This window comes from Rhinolophus sinicus, chromosome X, assembly GCF_036562045.2.
Source record: "Rhinolophus sinicus isolate RSC01 chromosome X, ASM3656204v1, whole genome shotgun sequence".
NCBI lineage: Eukaryota > Metazoa > Chordata > Mammalia > Chiroptera > Rhinolophidae > Rhinolophus > Rhinolophus sinicus.
Window position 1 is genome coordinate 79934869 of NC_133768.1, and position 19609 is coordinate 79954477.

Consider the following 19609-nt stretch of genomic DNA (forward strand, 5'->3'; position numbering starts at 1 on the left):
ACACTATTCCCCAATATTCCCCAATGAAATTTATTTTTTAAAAAAGTGAAGTCCTTAAAAAAGATTAAAAGAAAAATAACCAAAGCCAATAAAAGGCAACACATAATTGTTTTCGTTTCCTTATCTCCAAAAATTGTTAATAGGTTTGTGTTTGGGGATTATCCATTGTGATACAGACCTCCTTTCTCTATTGTAGGGCTCATTAAGGTCGAGATCATAAATATTGTGTGTCTAGAGGCAAAATCAAGAATATTATATTATTGATATTAAGGATATAATATTATTTCCACAAATTTTTACTGACAAAATCCAAAATATAATAATAATTGAGTACTTTTTTTGTAATACAGGTCTACGGATGAAAATAATGGAATTTTGGGGGGAGGATAACATTTCACTTAATTGGGGTTCAGAGTTAATGTGTCTTATCATCAAAATTGACTGCAGATGTTTGTTTATCTATAAAAACATACTTAGCTTGTGGGGCCATAGAAAAACAAGTGGTGGTTCAGATTTGGCTTATAGGACATAGTTTGCCAAACCCTGCTCTATTTGTGAAATTGGTAAAATAGGACCAAATCAGAAAGGGTGTAAACTAAAATAAGTTACGTGCACAAGGATATGTTTATTAGTACACATTTGTATATACTTCTGTATCAAAGCCAAGTATAATTTGTTTTAATTGACTCCTTCAATGGGAGTGATTGGTAGGTGTTAATATGCTATTTAAAAATCAGTGTTTTCACAATGAATGATTTTAAAGTGGTTCATTGGGGAAAAAATGGTAACTGTGTGAGCTGATGGATGTGTTAACTAACTTTACTGTAGTAATCATTTCACAATATACATATAAACCATCAAAATTTACACAATATTATATGTGCAATTATATATCAATTATATCTCAATAAAGCTGGAAAAATGGAAATAAAACAGTAAGATAGATGATAGATAGATAGATAGATAGATAGATAGATAGATAGATAGATAGAGAGAGAGAGATAGATAGATGGCTTAATGGAAAAGTTGTATTTTATATGAATCTTTGGCCATGTAATTTCGACTTTTAGTTTTGGCACATATAACCAAGAATTTCTATTAGGTATCTTTTTCCCATCATTGCTGGGTACCTTGGCTCTTCCTTATACTCATTTAATGTAGTGTAGAATTTTGTCCTTGAAAGGAAGATTCAGAAATATTTTTTTCTGAGTAACTTTTGGTAAATGATGAGTTCTCATTTGTTTATTTGTTTTTTTAATTTTGGCTGTAGCTACTAGTACGGGAACCTATTCAGCTGGTTTTGATAGTTTGCAATTATGTTTAAATTCCTAAGATGAGCATTTTGCAGGAGTGCTTATAATATATTCATCACAAAAGTTTTTAAAGTCTGAACCCTTTTTGGTTTCTCTTTAGATCTTCCATAAATGGATGAGATGGCTACCACTCAGATTTCCAAAGATGAGCTTGATGAACTCAAAGAGGCCTTTGCAAAAGTTGGTAAGTATTTTTGTAGTTTAACTATAGTAAAGCAATCATTATTTGGCCCTAATGAAAGTTATTTCTTTAAATAATTACATGAACAGTTAAATCACGAACCTTAGGGCAAGATAGTTAACATCAATGGGATAAAGTTTTAGAAGCTACACTTGAAACTATTACTTCTAATTATATCTAGTATCTAATATAGTCAAAGGTTTTTGGTTTGGGGTCCCAGTCCTTAACTGGGCCTGCTGTGGCCCCTGAAATTTTTAGACAAACTTTGTATTGTTATCATATTTGATGTATCATATTTTTCTTAGGAGAGAATTTGGAGCTTTCAAAGGGATATGTGACCCCTGAAAATGTTAAGAACCATAAATGCTGTTTTACCTTTCCCTATTTAGCTTGGTTTTATTGCCTTTCTCATATATCTTCAGTGCCTTGCAATAATGCAGACTGTTCTACCTTTGCATTAACTTACAGCATCAGTATAGGTTGGGAAATCATAGCATGTCATTTGGTTCATCTTTTAACATCATATAACATGTCTTAGAATTTAGTATGGAAGTATAGTATTTAGCAGATATGGAAGTAGTTTATATAGTATTTACATTCCAAATTTCAGTGCGCAGGTCAAGTCAATAGAAGATAACGAGAAAATGGTAAAAACTGATTATTGATGTGTTTACTCACATAAGTCAACATGTGCTTAGAGAGGTAGACTATTACTATTTGGTATCTCCTTAATTAAAGGATATGAAGTTGGATCATAATGAGTTGTTATTTAAATCAGAATCTACTCTTTGGCCTATGTTGAAAATCCCATTACTGAAAAGTAAGGATGGGTACATCTCTATTCCCATACATTTATGATTAACATTTTCTATGAAGGCATTTAGTAGTAATTGCATGCCTTGGGAAGAATAATGAGCCCCAGGCACAGTCACTATTCATAATCCCATCAGAATTCTAACTAGAAAAAAAATCAAATAGACCAGAACCTAACAGGATTCATCTTTCAGTGTTGGCTGAATTAGGCTGTTAAACATCCTAGTTTGTTTCTTTATGAATGAAATTTTGGGGTAAGAACCATGACTTATTATTGCTATTGTTCAATCTTCAAGCCCTTACCTCCTCAAATTAATGTTTATTGTTGAATACAGGCCTTGTTCTTTTGAGCAGCAGTCTTGAAATATTTGTGTGAATAATATTTTTAAAAAATTAAAGATAAGGGGCGGACGGGTGGCTCAGTTGGTTAGAGCGCAAGCTCTGGGCAACAGGGCTGCTGGTTCGATTCCCACATGGGCCAGTGAGCTGCGCCCTCCACCACTACAATGAAGTCAATGAGCTGCCGCTCAGCTCCCGGGTGGCCAGATGGCTCAGTTGGTTGGAGCGCGGGCTCTCAACCACAAGGTTGCCGGTTTGACTCCTACAAGAGATGGTGGGCTGCGCCCTCTGCAACTAACAATGGCAACTGAACCTGGAGCTGAGCTGCGCCTTTCACAACTAAGATTGAAAGAACAACAACTTGACTTGGAAAAGTCCTGGAAGTACACATCATTCCCCAATAATGTCCTGTTCCCCTTCCCCAATAAAAATAAGCTTTTTTTTTTAAATTAAAGATAGTTCAAATATGTTTACTTGATGCAACTGGAATACTTTTATCAGTAAAAGAGTTTAATTGCTCCTTAAAAGCTTAATGATAGAAATAGGATTGACCAATTATCTCCATGGAGGAAACAGGATTAAACTGCACTAAGTGAGGGATCACATAGAGTTTGGACTGCAAGAAAGGCTCATTGTTGGAATCACTGTCTTATTTTAAATCATATATCTTGGAGAGTTTAGGGTTGGCAAACAGCTTCCCAAAGGTAGGAGATTTGACCATGTGTCTCATTGGAGTCCCTACCGGGCATACATTCCTAATATATGCAGACTTTTATTAGTCTATATTCTGTAAATAGGAATTCTGGAGTTCAGAATTTCTGCCTGTTCTGCATTTTATGCTTTTGTATTCCTCCCTCAGTATCTAGCTCAGTGTTACACATGTAAGATTCTCAATAAATATTTAGTTAATTGAATCCCAAGGAATTATACATAGTCTTTTCATGTACTGGGACTTTATCATCAAATGTAAACTCAATAGGGCCATTGTTATGAAGATTTTCATCATGGTGGAATTTATTACTAAAGATTTTGGCCATTACATTGTAGCACATAAAGTTTATATATACTTTTCAGCATAATAAAGGCTTGTGTGTAGTCTTTTAGAAAAGACCCAGTTGAATCTTTTAATTTTCCTTTAAAATCTTTGTAGTTTTTTTAGTTGTTAGTTATGGAGCCTTCAGGCAACTGTCAAAGGTATTATGGAAATCTTTTTTTTTCTTCATTAAGGGAAGCTTGATTTTAAAAATAAGCTCTGTAACTTATTCTCCTGTCAGGGACAATTTTTCTTATTTTGAGGGGGAGGGTAGTGAGGATTACTTTGTCTCAGTTCAATTGTGACAAAGTATGGAAATCGTTATATGATTTTTTCCCATCTATTAACAATAATGGCCTTGATTATCTCTTTAGAAATTCAACAAAATCTTAGTGTATGGAGAAAATCTCTGTAATTACGACTAATCATAGGTTTTGTTCAATCAATTAGTAGTGCTTTGAAACTCTCTTTACTAGCAATAAATCAAGTATTAGGATTTAAAATTCTCCTTTCACTCACTCTCTGCACCTGCTTAGTGTTAAGCTCCAAACAGAATATTTTCATTTAATTATTTTAATTTTCTTAAAATTTGTTTCCAGTATTTCCCACTGGGATACCAGAAACCTTGTCTCTCATTGTTTTCCTACTTCATAATGTTTCTGTTTTAATTCAAATGCAATGCTGCGTAAGTTTTTTCTAAAGAAGAATAAACAAAACTTTCAGAACACATAGGAAGTAAATATTTACCAACTAGAAAATGTCTTTTACATTCTGAGACTTTAATCTTGTTATGGAAGCTAGAGGTCATTGTATGATTACTTGTAATAAAGATAAATTCATGTAATGTAAATCTTCAGATTGGCTTTAAAGTCCTGCAAACACTTCTGACTTTTTTCTCTCCTAAGGAATTGTTCCTGAGCTTTGGGTTTTTTTAAACATGAATTCAGCAGTTTAGAAATAAAAGAATAATGGAGTTTCTTAAATAACTAGGAATAGTGTGGGTATATTCCTTTGACATTGCTCACCAAACTGAGCTAAAAAAATGTTGGTTGTAGCTGTACCAGATTTTCTCATTTCAGGAAATTGAGTTGTTTCAAATGACTTGATATTCTCTAGTATATAAAAACCACATCAGGATGATGCCACAAAAAGTCTGGTGGTTTAGTTTGATTTACTCTTAGTAGTCAATAAAACTATACGAGTTTATATTTGTTTAATTATGACTTGAAAAATAAAAACTATAGCTCAACTGAAAAAAATAAACCAACCAGTTCTCTTTTACGGTGCCATCTGCTTAATTATTGATGGACTAGTATTAGAAACGAAGGTCTTGAGATAGTCTGAAAGCCATGTTTTGACAATGTGGAAGATAAGAGTACAAATGTGTGGGGGTGTGGGGAAGAACAAGAGCCACACACGTGTGAGAGAATGTGCTCGTGTGAGTGTGTGTGTTTAGTTGTGTATGCATTTTTAAAGTGGGAGAATGGCAGCAAGTGGTAAAATGATGGTCCAACTGCTGGAAATTTTGAGTTGGAAAAAGATTGCTAGACATTTTTGATTGCTTGGTCTCAGCTCTCTAACTTTGTCCATCCTTCAGCTGTACATGACCTCCACTTTAGGTTATCCACTATTAGTATGAATTCTTTAGCTGGGACCCATTAAACTGCGTCTTAGATTTGCTGGAATGAGCTACCTGAAGAGGTATAAGCTGGGAAAACCCATGTTTAGGTAAGCATCTGGAGATGTTTAACAGCTGCCTTTTCTAAAATTTTAATGCCAGTGAAAGCTTGACTTTACTGCTTAGATGTTAGGGTGGAATATAATCTAAATTCTGCACCAGTATTTTGACTGAGTCTTTTAACTCAGTGTATCATGTGCTTTCATGGGCATTCAAAATCGTGTGTGTATGTAAGTCCATTGTTAGACATATAGATTCCTATTGGCATTTTTTAGAGCAAAAAATGTGGAATATATTGGTTAAACGAAATGGAACTTTTAAACCCAGCTTTTCTGAAAGGAAGTGCATCTGCACTTGATTTGTTTTCTTCTTTAAGTCCTAATGAGCACTGTCCGGAGTGGGGTAGTAAAGAAGTTGCATCTGTGTTGCAGATGAGGACACACATATTCGAACTCTTTATAAAGAAAGATACTAGATTTAGACAGATTCAAGGATGGTTAAAGCAACACACAAACACACACCCTGGGGTCAAACGAAATCCCAGTCTTTCTTACTGTCAGATTTGTAAGACCAAGTAGCACCCCAAAAGATGCATTTTAAGTGATTGCCCCACATACCACTTGGACATGGGCAGTGTAAAACAGCAGCTAAAATCAAAACCACTTGAATTCTGGCTCAGCTTTCTCCAGACAAGTACTTAAAATAGCTTAAATAACAGGATGCAAGGGGAGGGAAAACATTTCCTTTTAAGGATGTGTATTCTTGGTGTGATTCAAACTTCTGCAGGAACATGGCTGCATAATAAGTTTATTTACTTTAAGGTTACTTGGGGGAGGGTGTTGGGAGAGTTAACTGGCAGTTAAAATAATACTTGGTAAAAGAGCATAATGAGGTTTCTTTTAAAACGGAATGCAGATGTGAACCTACATGTGTCATCAGAGAGAGAGGAGAAAGGGGGGTGGAGGGAGGAAGGGAAGGAGGGAGAATCTGTTGTTACCAGCAGTTGGTTCCTTTCTGATGAATTCAGTAGCCAATATAAAAGACGAGCCTCTTTGGTGCAGCATTGGGGGACTCTTAGTGATTATTTTTTAAGTATAGTGATTTTTTATTTTAATTTTTATTTGTTTATTTAAATTAGTTTCAGGTGTACAAAACAGTGCAATAGTTAGACATTTCACCCCTCAAAAAGTGATAACCCCCTCCCCCAATCTGTTGCCCCTCTGACATCGTATATACCTGTTACAATTCCATTGATTCTATTCCTTATGCTATACTCCATATCACGTGACTATATATATATATTATTATTGACATACAATATTATTCAGCTTCAGCTTCAGGTGTACAGTGCAGTGGTCAAGCATCTACACCGTCCATGAAGTGGTATCGCTAATAAGACGTGTTCCCATCTGACACCCTACAAAATCTTTTTTTTTTTTTTTTTTTTTTTATTAAATTTATTGAGGTGACAGTTGTTAGTAAAATTACATAGATTTCAGGTGTACAATTCTGTATTACATCATCTATAAATCCCGTTGTGTGTTCATCACCCAGAGTCAGTTCTCCTTCCATCACCATATATTCGATCCCCCTTACCCACATCTCCCACCCCCACCCCCACCCCCACCCCCTTACCCTCTGGCAACCACCAAACCATTGTCTGTGTCTATGAGTTTCTGTTTCTCATTTGTTTGTCTTGTTCTTTTGTTGTTTTGGTTTATATACCACATATCAGTGAAATCACATGGTTCTCTGCTTTTTCTGTCTGACTTATTTCGCTCAGCATTACACTCTCAAGATCCATCCATGTTGTCACAAATGTTCCTATATCATCTTTTCTTACTGCCGAATAGTATTCCATTGTGTATATATACCACAACTTCTTCATCCATTCATCTATCGAAGGACATTTTGGTTGTTTCCATGTCTTGGCCACTGTAAACAAAGCTGCAATGAACATTGGAGCACACGTGTCTTTATCTCTAAATGTTTTCAGATTTTTTGGGTAGATACCCAGGAGAGGGATTGCTGGGTCATATGGCAATTCTATTCGTAATTTTTGAGGAACCTCCACACCGCCTTCCATAACGGCTGCACCAGTCTGCATTCCCACCAACAGTGTATGAGGGTTCCTTTTTCTCCACAGCCTCTCCAACATTTGTTACTATTTGTCTTGTTGATGATGGCCATTCTGACTGGGGTGAGGTGATATCTCATTGTGGTTTTGATTTGCATTTCTCTGATGATTAGTGATGTTGAGCATTTTTTCATATGTCTATTTGCCATTTGTATGTCCTCTTTGGAGAAATGTCTCTTCAAGTCCTCTGCCCATTTTTCAATTGGGTTGTTTGTTTTTTTGTTGTTCAGTTGCATGAGTTCCTTGTATATTCTGGATACTAGCCCCTTATCGGAGGCACTGTTTGCAAAAATCTTCTCCCATTCAGTTGGTGGCCTCTTTATTTTGTCAATGGTTTCTTTTGCTGTGCAGAAGCTTTTAAGTTTCATATAGTCCCATTTGTTTATTTTAGCTTTTACTTCCATTGCCTTTGGTCAAATTCATAAAATGCTCTTTGAACCCAAGGTCCATAAGTTTAGTACCTATGTTTTCTTCTATGCAGTTTATTGTGTCAGGTCTTATGCTTAAGTCTTTGATCCATTTTGAATTAATTTTGGTACATGGTGACAAATAGCAGTCCAGTTTCATTCTTTTGCACGTGGCTATCCAATTCTCCCAGCTCCATTTATTGAAGAGGCTGTCTTTGCTCCATTGTATGTTTTTAGCTTCTTTGTCAAAAATTATCTGTCCATATTTATGTGGTTTTATTTCTGGGTTCTCAATTCTATTCCATTGGTCTATATGTCTGTTTTTCTGCCAATACCATGCTGTTTTGATTATTGTGGCCCTGTAGTACAGGCCAAAGTCAGGAAGTGTGATACCTCCATTATAGTTCTTTTTTCTTAAGATTGCTTTGGCTATTCGGGGTCTTTTGTGGTTCCAAACAAATCTGATGATTTTTTGTTCTATTTCTTTAAAATATGCCATTGGGATTTTGATGGGGATTGCATTGAATCTGTATATTGCTTTGGGTAATATGGCCATTTTAACTATGTTGATTCTTCCAATCCATGAGCACGGAATGTCTTTCCATTTCTTTGTGTCTTCTTCAATTTCTTTCAGAAAAGTCTTATAGTTTTCAGCATATAGGTCTTTCACATCCTTGGTTAAGTTTATTCCTAGGTATTTTATTCTTTTTGATGCAATTGTAAAAGGAATTGTTTTTTGTATTTCTTTTTCTGAGATTTCATTGTTGGTATATAGGAAGGCAATGGACTTTTGTGCGTTGATTTTGTAGCCAGCAACTTTACTGTATTCGTTGATTGTTTCTAATAGCTTTTTGGTGGAGTCTTTAGGGTTTTCTATATATAGCATCATGTCATCTGCAAAGAGTGATAATTTAACTTCTTCATTCCCAATTTGGATGCCTTTGATTTCTTTCTCTTGCCTGATTGCTCTGGCAAGGACTTCCAACACGATGTTGAAAAGCAGAGGTGATAGGGGACATCCCTGTCGTGTTCCTGAACGTAGAGCAAAGGGCTTCAGTCTTTCTCCATTAATTATGAGATTAGCAGAGGGCTTGTCATATATGGCTTTTATTATGTTAAGGTATTTTCCTTCTATACCTATTTTATTAAGTGTTTTAATCATAAATGGATGTTGTATCTTGTCAAATGCTTTTTCTGCATCAATTGATATAATCATATGATTTTTGTCCTTTATTTTGTTTATATGATGTATCACATTGATGGATTTGCATATGTTGAACCATCCTTGTGCCCCGGGATGAACCCCACTTGGTCGTGATGAATAATCTTTTTAATGCATTGTTGTATTCGATTTGCTAGAATTTTATTTAGGATTTTTGCATCGGTATTCATCAGAGATATTGGTCTGTAGTTTTCTTTTTTTGTGCTGTCTTTACCAGGTTTTGGTATCAGGGTAATGTTGGCCTCATAAAATGTGTTGGGGAGTACTGTTTCTTCTTCAATTTTTTGGAAGAGTTTGTGCAGAATTGGTATTAGATCCTCTTTGAAGGTTTGGTAGAATTCACTAGTGAAGCCATCTGGTCCCGGACTTTTGCTTTTGGGAAGGTTTTGGATGACTGATTCAATTTTCTTGAATCATTTGGTGATCGGTCTGTTTAGATTTTCCAGTTCTTCATGGTTCAGCCTTGGAAGGCTATATGTTTCTAAGAACTTATCCATTTCTTCTAGGTTGTTGAATTTGGTGGCATATAGTCCTTCATAGTATTCTTGGATGATCCTTTGTATTTCTGTGGTGTCCGTGATAACTTCCCTTTTACGTTTCTGATTTTGTTAATCAGTGTCTTCTCTTTTTATCTTAGTAAGTCTAGCCAAGGGTTTGTCAATTTTGTTAATCTTCTCAAAGAACCAGCTCTTTGTCACATTAATTTTTTCTATTGTCTTTCTGTTCTCTATTTCATTTATTTCTGCTCTAATTTTTGTTATTTCCTTTCTTCTGCTGACCTTGGGTTTTACCTGTTCTTCTTTTTCTAGTTCTTTAAGGTGTAACATGAGGTTATTTATTTGGGAATTTTCCTGTTTCTTGAGATAGGCCTGTAATGAGATAAATTTCCTTAAAACTGCTTTCGCTGCATCCCAAAAATTTTGGTAGGATGTATTTTCATTGTCATTTGTTTCTATGTATCTTTTGATCTCTCCTCTAATTTCTTCTTTGACCCAGTCCTTCTTTAAAAGTATGTTGTTTAGTCTCCATGTATTTGTGTTTTTCCGCTTTCTTTTTACAGTTGATATCCAATTTCAAAGCCTTGTGATCAGAGAATATGCATGGTATGATTTCAATCTTTTTAAATTTGTTGAGACTGATTTTATGTCCCAATATATGGTCTATCCTTGAGAATGTTCCATGTACACTAGAAAAGAATGTGTAGTCTGATGTTTTAGGATGAAGTGCTCTATAAATGTCAATTATGTCCATTTCATCTAATGTGTCATTTAGGGCTACTATGTCGTTATTTATTTTCTGTTTGGATGATCTATCCATAGCTGTCAATGATGTATTTAAGTCCCCTAGTATAATTGTGTTTTGGTCAATTTCTCCCTTTAGTTCTGTTAGTAGTTGCTTGGTGTATTTCGGTGCTCCCTGACTGGGGGCATAAATATTGATGACTGTTATGTCTTCTTGTTTTACAGTCCCCTTCACCATTATGAAATGTCCATCTTTGTCTCTTGTTATCTTTTTCACCTTGAAGTCTGTTTCATCTGATATCATTATGGCTACACCTGATTTTCTCTGGGCACCATTTGCTTGGAGTGTCAATTTCCACCCTTTCACTTTGAGTCTATGCTTGTCCTTGTAGCTGAGATGTGTCTCTTGGAGACAGCATATGGTTGGGTTTAGTTTTTTGATCCAATCTGCTACTCTGTGCCTTTTTATTGGTGAGTTCAGTCCATTTACATTTAGGGTGATTATTGATATGTGAGAATTTCCTGTCATTCTATCTTTAGTTTTCTGGTAAGGCTGTGTCTCCATTGTTTCTTTGCCTTTTGTTGTTGTCTATTATTTCTGTGTGGTGGTATTCTATGATGTTTCCTCTGTTTCTTCTTTTATTTCAGTATATATTTCAGTTCTGGATTTTTTTGAGTGGTTACCCTTAAGTTTATGTAAAAGTAAGTTTGATATTTAGAGTATTCCATTTTCTTCAGCACGCTTACTTTCTCCATTCCCATATTCGGTTCAGGCCTTTATTCTCCCCTTTTTGAGTTTTGGTTGCCACAAATTGTCCCTGTTGATGGTGGTCGAATAGCCTCCTTTAGTATTTCTTGTAGTGCAGGTCGTGTATTAGAAAATTCCCTCAGCTTCTGTATGTCTGGAAAGGTCTTTATTCCTCCTTCATATCTAAAGGATATCTTTGCTGGATATATTATTCTTGGCTCATGATTTCTCTCTTTCAATAGTTTGAATATTTGGTTCCACTCCCTCCTGGCTTGTAGAGTTTCTGCTGAAAAATCTGATGATAATCTAATGGGCTTTCCTTTGTAAGTTACCGTCTTCTTTTCCCTGGCTGCCTTGAGGATTCTTTCTTTGTCGTTGATTTTAGACAGCTTCAGTACAATGTGCCTTGGAGAAGGCCTGTTGGGATTGAGGTAACTAGGTGTTCTATTTGCTTCTTGGATTCGAGGGTCCAGTTCTGTCCACAAATTTGGGAAGTTCTCATCGACGATTTGTTTGAATATATTCTCTGTTCCTTCTCTCTTTCTTCTCCTTCTGGTATGCCCATTATTCTTATATTGCTCTTTCTGATGGAGTCAGAAAGTTCTTGTAGAGTTCTTTCATTTCTTTTAAGTCTCAAGTCTCTTTCTTCTTCTATCTGTGTCATTTCCAGGTTTCTATCTTCGATGTCACTGATTCTTTCCTCCATCTGGTCAACTCTACTACCTAAGCTGGTTATTTCATTCTTAATTTCTTCTATTGAGTTCTTAATCTCCAGAAATTCTATTTGGTTCTTTTTAAAATTTCAATCTCTTTCGTAAAATGCTCATACTGTTCTTTAATTGAGTTTCTGAGTTCATTTAACTGCCTATCTGTGTTTTCTTGTATCTCGTTGAGTTTTTCAGAACTGCAGCCTTGAATTCTCTGTCATTTAAGTCACATATTTCTGTATATTTAAGTGCCTTTTCTGGAGATTTTTCACTTTCTTTCTGAGCTATCTTGTTGCCTTGGTTACTCATGGCGATTACTGGTTTACTATTTCTCTTCCTAGACATCTACAGGAGTGACTTCTGCAACAAGTTGATAGGAAGAGGTCTTTCTTTGTTCAGCAGTTCTGTTTACTCCTGCAGGGAACCGCCCAGATAGGTGGGGCCAGGGGCGGGGTGAGCTGTGAGAGGTGGCCCAGAGCAATGGCAGCGACCACCACCACAGCCTGTCCTGCTTCCACAGCTCTCTTCCCTTTGCCGGAACTAGTTGGGCTGTGGATTTGTGTTTGTGGGCCACAGTTCTCAAATATAGCAAATTTTCTGTTGTTTTGATCTGACACTGCTACTGTTTTGCTTCTAGCACCGGGCAGGTGGGGCGGGCGAGCTCTGAGAGGGAGGGAGGCGGCTAGTCTCAGTGCCTAAGGCTCCGTTCTCTGCTCGGCAGTGCGGGCTTAAACCACCGTTTTCAGCCTTTTTCCCTCAGTCTTTTCTCCGAGGTCTCTGCCGTGAGCGTTGGGTTCAGCCGTGTTATATGCTGTCCCCTCAGCCCTGTGGAGCCCTGGCGGAGCCCTAGCAGTCCGATCTCCCGCAGCTGCGGTAGTTCCGGGAAGCAGCGAGCTCGGCGCACTGAGCCAGGTCTGAGTCCTGCGCCCGCGGAGCTGCGTCTCCGCCCGCTTCTCACTTTCCTCCTCCCCCCCGCTCGCGCGCGCGAATCTCCCACCTGTAGGTGATTTCAGTCGGTAGTGGGCCTCTTCGTCTTGCCTGTCTGCTGTGCAGGGAGTCCTTTGTGGAGTTTTTGTTGTTCGATTCTTTGTAAATTCCAGGGGAGCTTTACAGAGGCTCACCTCACTCCGCCATTTTTCCGGAACTCACAAAATCTTTACATTAATGATTATGTTCCCCAAACTGTCTTTCACATCCCCATGGCAATATTGTAGTTACCAGTTGTGCTGTCTAATCCCTTCCCCTTCTTCCTCATCCCCACCCCACTCCCTGGTAGCAACCATCAGGTTTTCCTCTATAGTGATTTAAAAAAAAAATAGAATACTTTGTCATTTATTGAAATTTAGCACTTTACTTTCTGTGGGAACTTTGTTCAGTGGATAGGTGGAGTTTCTTTTTCCCTGCCTCCCGTTAATGTCTGCCCATACTGACCATATTTTCTGAACCAACAAGCTAAGACATGTGCTTGCAGAAACATTGAGAATGCTCGTAACATAGGCTGTATGATAATATATACTCTATGAGGTGGTTGAATATACGATGCTGGAACACAAGTCTTCGAAATGCAGAACCCATTCCACCCCGTGCCAATGTATAGTTAATGAAGAAGTGGCAAATGAGCCATAAAGGGAATCCAGAATATTGGCAGCTTTAATGAGAAAATCGGGGACTGTCACCCTGCCAGGAGGTTGTGATTTTAGTTTCCAGTTAAAACTGTTTTCAATCTAGGTCTGTGTTTTTTGGGTCAATTTATTATTAAATTCTCATGTTTTTGTCAAAACTCAGGAAAGGAAAGTTTCACCATCAAACATAGTTTTGAGCGCCTGCTTAATAATGTCACTGATGAGATGAAGCTTTCTTTTTTTTTTTTTCTGAGATGGAAGCTTTCTAAAATGCCACTGTGCTGTCTCATTTTCTGGCTTTTCAAAGCACAGCACATAGATCTCCGATAATGTTTAAGGAGTGGATGGGTGTGTGTTGGCTGGGGATTGGAAATAAAATTAGAATAAAACTCTTTAAAAATAATCACACACAATTTTGTCTTCCAGCTGGGAGATTTTGTAAAATTAATTGCAAGCTGCGTTTTTAGGCTCCCTCTGCCATCTTATTGAAATTGTTTTCTTCAAAAGATATGATTTAGGAGCTCTAAGAAAGGCTTGCTATAATTTACTAGGACTAACACTAAAATGCCTTTGATCACAGAAGATAGTAAAACCTAGATCTGCTGATAAAATAGGGGAAAATAGCAGAATAGGTAAAAGTTTCAAAATATGTAAAGCTAAATTACACATGTTCAATGATTCTTTTCCCATCTCAGAAAAGATGTAGGATAGATACTCCAAGTGACTCAAAAGTTTTACAAGGATTTTGAAGCCATGGTTTCAACCAAGATGCTCTGTCTGATTAATCTCTGTTTCTGGTATCTAGCTCAGTGTCTGCCACAGAGTCGATACTCAGTTTGCTCTGGAGGTTGACTCATGCTAAACTAGTGCACGTGGGATTTCTTAATGAAGTAATTTTCTACATTTAGAATGAGAGAGAGGTCCAGACCTGACAACCATCCCTGGTTGTCTACTTGGATACTCCTTGGTGGGTGTGTTCACTTAGAAAACCAAATTACAGATCTGAAGGCTGCTGAGTGGGGACAGGATTCGAACAAAGGGAATGAGGTTGAATGTTATTTAAGGGATATTTCTGTCATGGTTTCTTGATGGAATTGCCATTTAGTCTTGTAGTGCTATTTCTGTATTTTTTGTGATTGTTGTTTTTTTATTTATTTTGTTTTAAAAATGCTCATTACATTACAGCACTCTTAATACTTGAGAATCAATGATTCTACAAAAAGTATTTTTCCCATTGCAAGGTACTGTGCTACATATTGGGGTGGGAGATAAAAAGACTTGAAGAATCTTTATCATGGGATATGCAACCTAATAAAGTTTGTGGGATATGGAGAAATTCTTATTCCTCCAACCCCCCTTTAAAATGTTCCTGTCAGTTACTAAAAGCATCTATTATTACTACTCTTCAAAATGGAATTTCCACATGTGGTTATTTTATATTAGTTATATTTTAGGGTGGCTACTTCCTGACATCATTTAATCACATCAGTGAGCTTCTAAGTAATGCTCAAGAGAGGCTATTTCAGATAGGGTTCACACAAGTGGTAGTTCTCCCCACTGCCTACACCTGTATTCTGCCTAATTCAAATAAACTGCCAGGTAGACTAGACTCTCAGGGATTGGTTAGCATCATGTAACTGAATTCACTGTAGTTCTCCAATGTTTATTTTTAAGCATCTTTACCTTCCACTTCTATTATATCACTGTGAATACAAAAAGAACAATTAAGTAATTGTCATATGCTAGGTCTAAATTGTAGTCAATGACAAGTTTAAATTATGCTCAGATATGTCATTTCAAAAGTCAGGGAAAAGTAGAATACATTTAAAAATATTTTTCTATCAGAAATTGCTAAAGTGGACAAAGTTTTAATATTTGTAAGGATTAAGCTATCTCCTTTAATAAAGGTGTCCTAAAAATCAAGGACTGCTATATTTAGATAATGAGGTTTAGCAATGATGAGAATGTTATTACTCTGTATTTATCTTTAATATATATTATGATTTTATCTCATTAAAAAAAAGTGTGTGTGTGTGTGTGTGTGTGTGTGTGTGTGTGTGTGTGTGGTTTATGAAGCCCTGTGTACTTGAGTTTAGAATCAGAGTGTGTTAGAGCCATAAAGGGCCCTTAGAGATCATTTGACCCAAAGCACTCCTTTTACAGATGAGAAAACTAAGACCTAGAATTGTGCAAATTCAATCCTGGGTCACATTACTCCCACTTGTGTCCTTTTGACTGTGCTGTGTTTCTTTCATCATGCCCCAGTAGCATTGAGCTCTATTTTAACTTTTTAAAGGAATGGGAGAAACAGATCAGTATATACATGGGAGAAGTGTATTTAAATCCAAGAATTTCATTAATCAAAAGTTGCTAAAATCCTGCCGCAGTGCCTTGTGGATTACTTTGTTCTTTTTAGCGGCTGCAGATGTTGTTGTTGGATTTACTTCCACATATAAAAACTTTACTGATAAAGTGTTTGATGTATGACCTTTTATACATTCAAAGCAAAGAAAGTGAAGATGTGCCCTAGGGGAATTAAGTGTTTTGCCTTGAAGGAAATAGAAGTGATTTTCAGAAGTGTTGGGTAGTTTGGGGATGTTTTAAAAGCATAGAGATTTTAACTGGTAGATTTAAAATGTAGTCATCTATATTTAAGAATATTTGTTTGACTCTAGTATACTTTATTAAAACGAAGCAGAATTTTATCAGCCTTCAAAACATTGGGTAAATTGTTTCATATAGGATATTTACTATTTTAATAGGTGGCAAAAGCTGGCCAATATGAATTACCCTTAGATCACACTTAGGATAAAATCCAAAGTATGTTCCATAGCCTAGCCTATAAGAGCTTTTATGATCAGCTCACTAACCTCACCTCATTTTCTCCTTTGTTCACTCTGCTCAAGTCAGACTGCACCTTTGCCGTTCCCAAACACTCCTCTACACCACAGATTTTGCATTTGCTATTTCCTCTGTCTGTAATCTCTTACCCCAGATATCCACACTTGCTCCCTTACCTCGTGTAAGTCTTCATTCAAATACAATCTCCTCAAAGTAGTAATCAAAAATGTCTCCAGGTAGGGCAGCAGGTTGGCTTAGGTGGTTAGAGCTCAGTTCTCACTGCACCAACGTCGCCGGTTTGATTCCCACATGGGCCGGTGATCTGCGCACTCCACAACTAGATTGAAAACAATGACTTGACTTGGAGCTGATGGGTCCTGGAAAAACACAGTTCCCCAATATTCCCCCCCAAAAAAAATGTCTCCAGAAGTTTCTGGATGTACCACAGGGGGCAGTCTAACCTCTTACCTACCCTGCTTTATTTTTCTTCGTAGCATGCATGTTATATTACATTATATTTTATAGTCATACCTCATGTTATATTTGCTTATTAGTTGTCATTAGAATGTGAGCTCTGACAGCAAGATTTTCTTACAGTGGTTGCAGTATCGCCAATCCCAAAACAGTATCTGGTAGAGAGTTTTTAAGTAATGTATCATGTAGATTAACTGTTCACAATACATCTTGGGTCATTTCTCTATTCAGGTTGTTTCCTTTTATTATAACAATTAAATTTATATATGAAAAAGACTGGGGACCTAAAGAATTGTTGAACAGTAGGTATTGAAATTGCTGGTCAAAGTCCAACTTTTTTAACTAAAAAAATATGGTCAAGTGATTACAATCCTCAGTATGTTAGCCCTTTTTTCCAATGAGTTAACTTTTGGTCATTGATCAATTTTTCCCCCCATTTTTAACAGTTTCAGAATAGGCATCATAAGCACTTAGATACACACTCTGTTAAAACTGTAGTAGCACAAAAATTAAAAATGTTATTTGTAGTCATGTTAAACATTTGCATTATTCAGTGCTGCAATTATTTTTATGAACTCTATATTTGTCTTGGTCAAATGTTTATTTACATTAACTGTTTAAAAAGTGGCACTGAAGATGGTAGCTTCATTTCAGGTGTGCTTTGTAATATAATCAGCATTAATTCATAAAATGATTCCATTAGACTAATGGAAGAATAAGGAATATAAAACTCCTAAATAGCTACCGTAGAAATTGTTTCATACCAGGTCAGTGTTTTATTGGTGTACAATCTATTCAATTTTTAAGAAGTTCTATTAGCTTCATGATTTAATAATGATTTTATTAAACAACTATGCTTTCTTAATATTTGGGTTGCTATTTTTAAACAAAGCTACTTATACACTATTTAACACACAGGATACATGATGTAAAACCTTGTTCTTTCTGTTAAAATTTGCATTTCCCTTTCAAATGACTTTAGGTACCACACAATAAGGAAAAGAATTGTGTTTAGACGAGCTTATGAATGAGCCTCAAATTAAGAAAAATAATAGGTTAATTTATTTATCCTTTAAAACATTTTCATTTTTTGCTTTCTTTCTTTCTTTTTTTTTTTTTACAAAGATCTCAACAGCAATGGATTCATTTGTGACTATGAACTTCATGAGCTTTTCAAGGAAGCTAATATGCCATTACCGGGATATAAAGTGAGAGAAATTATTCAGAAACTCATGCTGGATGGTGACAGGAATAAAGATGGGAAGATAAGTTTTGACGAATTTGTTTATGTAAGTATGTAAAAATCCACTATTTTTAGAAGTAATGATTATTCCTTTGTCTAGTGGGATCTTATAGTCATAAGTACTATTATATTAAGTTTCTAAATATATTAGTACTGTTATAACTAATAAAATATCTCGCATCCCGCAGAAAAAGTAGAGAACCATATGATTTCACTGATACGTGGTATATAAAACTAAAAACAACAAAAGAACAAGACAAACAAATGAAGAAACAAAAACTCAAGACACAGACAATAGTTTCGTGGTTACCAGAGGGGAAGGGGGAAGGGGGATGGTAGATGAGGGTAAAGGGGATCCAATATATGGTGATGGAAAGAGAACTGACTCTGGGTGGTGAACACACAATGTGCGATATAGATAATGTATTATAGAACTGCACACCTGAAATCTATGTAACTTTGCTAACAATTGTCACCCCAATGAACTTTAATTAAAAAAAAAGAAATACAAAAAAAATGTTCTCACATCCCACCCACTAAATTTAGTTAGTTCTCTTAGCCATTAGAATATCTTAACAAAAGAATTGAGGAAAAGCACTGACATAATCCAAGATATAATACACTGCTCACTGTGTAAGGTGAACAGTCTCCTTTGGGGCTTCATTAAAGGGCATTTTTCAAGGTGCTACATGACATCCTGGAAATGTGCCTTCTCCCTCGGTGAGCAGTGTGTTCCCAAATTTTAATGATACACCCTGATTCCTGGTCTTGGAAGCTTCCTGAGTTGAGCTTTCTGATTAAAAAGATGTTTGCTGCTCTTTTGGTAGTAGTATTTAACCATACCATTTTCTCTAGGATGATAATTTTGATAATTAAAAGTTAGAAACATATCTTTTTAGTCCATTAGAAGAGGCATTTAAAATTCTTGTGTCCTTCTCTCATATCGTAAAATACTCTTCAAGGTAAGAGGCTGATTTCTTAATTCTTAGACCCTCAAGCACCTGGTTTATTGATTCGTACTCTGGAGAGTGTATGTGTAGCACTCACTACTGAAGCCTACTGCTTTTAAGCTGCTAGCGAGCGAGGTCTAGACACATGCCATTTTCAGTCCATATTCATTGACACAGTATTTGAACTATATGTTAAAGAATAGCTGTTGCCTCTTCCCTCAATTAAGAACACCCTTAAGATTTTATTTTTATTTATTATTAATTTAAGACCGAGTTTGACTAGATCTAATTAGGCATTCCTTCCAGTATATTGCAAATCGGTAATTGGTGCCTAATATTTATCACAAACTCCCTAGCACTTCTGACCTCTTTTTTTTTAATGGTTTAATTTTGCCCCAAGACACCTGAAATCACAACATATACCCCGTCAGTAACCACAGCAACTGAAATTCTGATGTGTTCTTTCCAATTAGAATTAACCCCTTTAAGAGCACCTTAAGAGTTCAAGAAGCAAATTGATTAAGTAATGATGTCTACTCAGCTGATAGCATTTTGGAGAGGTTGTTACTGTTTTAAAAATGCAGACATCTGTCATAATTATAATGATATATTTCTTTCCATCTTCTTTTGAAATACTGATTTCCTCCCCACAGTTTTGTC

General features: G+C 36.2%; 1 protein-coding gene across 6 annotated transcripts in view; it reads left to right on the forward strand.

Moving 5' to 3' along the window:
* PLS3 (plastin 3) overlaps positions 1 to 19609 on the forward strand; it is a 123268-nt gene that overhangs the window by 70270 nt on the left and 33389 nt on the right. For all 6 annotated transcript variants that reach the window (XM_019718730.2, XM_019718733.2, XM_074323440.1 and 3 more), the window contains exons 3-4: positions 1414 to 1497; positions 17882 to 18045. In XM_019718730.2, the coding sequence (XP_019574289.2) occupies positions 1425 to 1497; positions 17882 to 18045 (237 nt within the window). In that variant the 5' untranslated portion in view covers positions 1414 to 1424. The remainder of the gene's footprint in view (positions 1 to 1413; positions 1498 to 17881; positions 18046 to 19609) is intronic.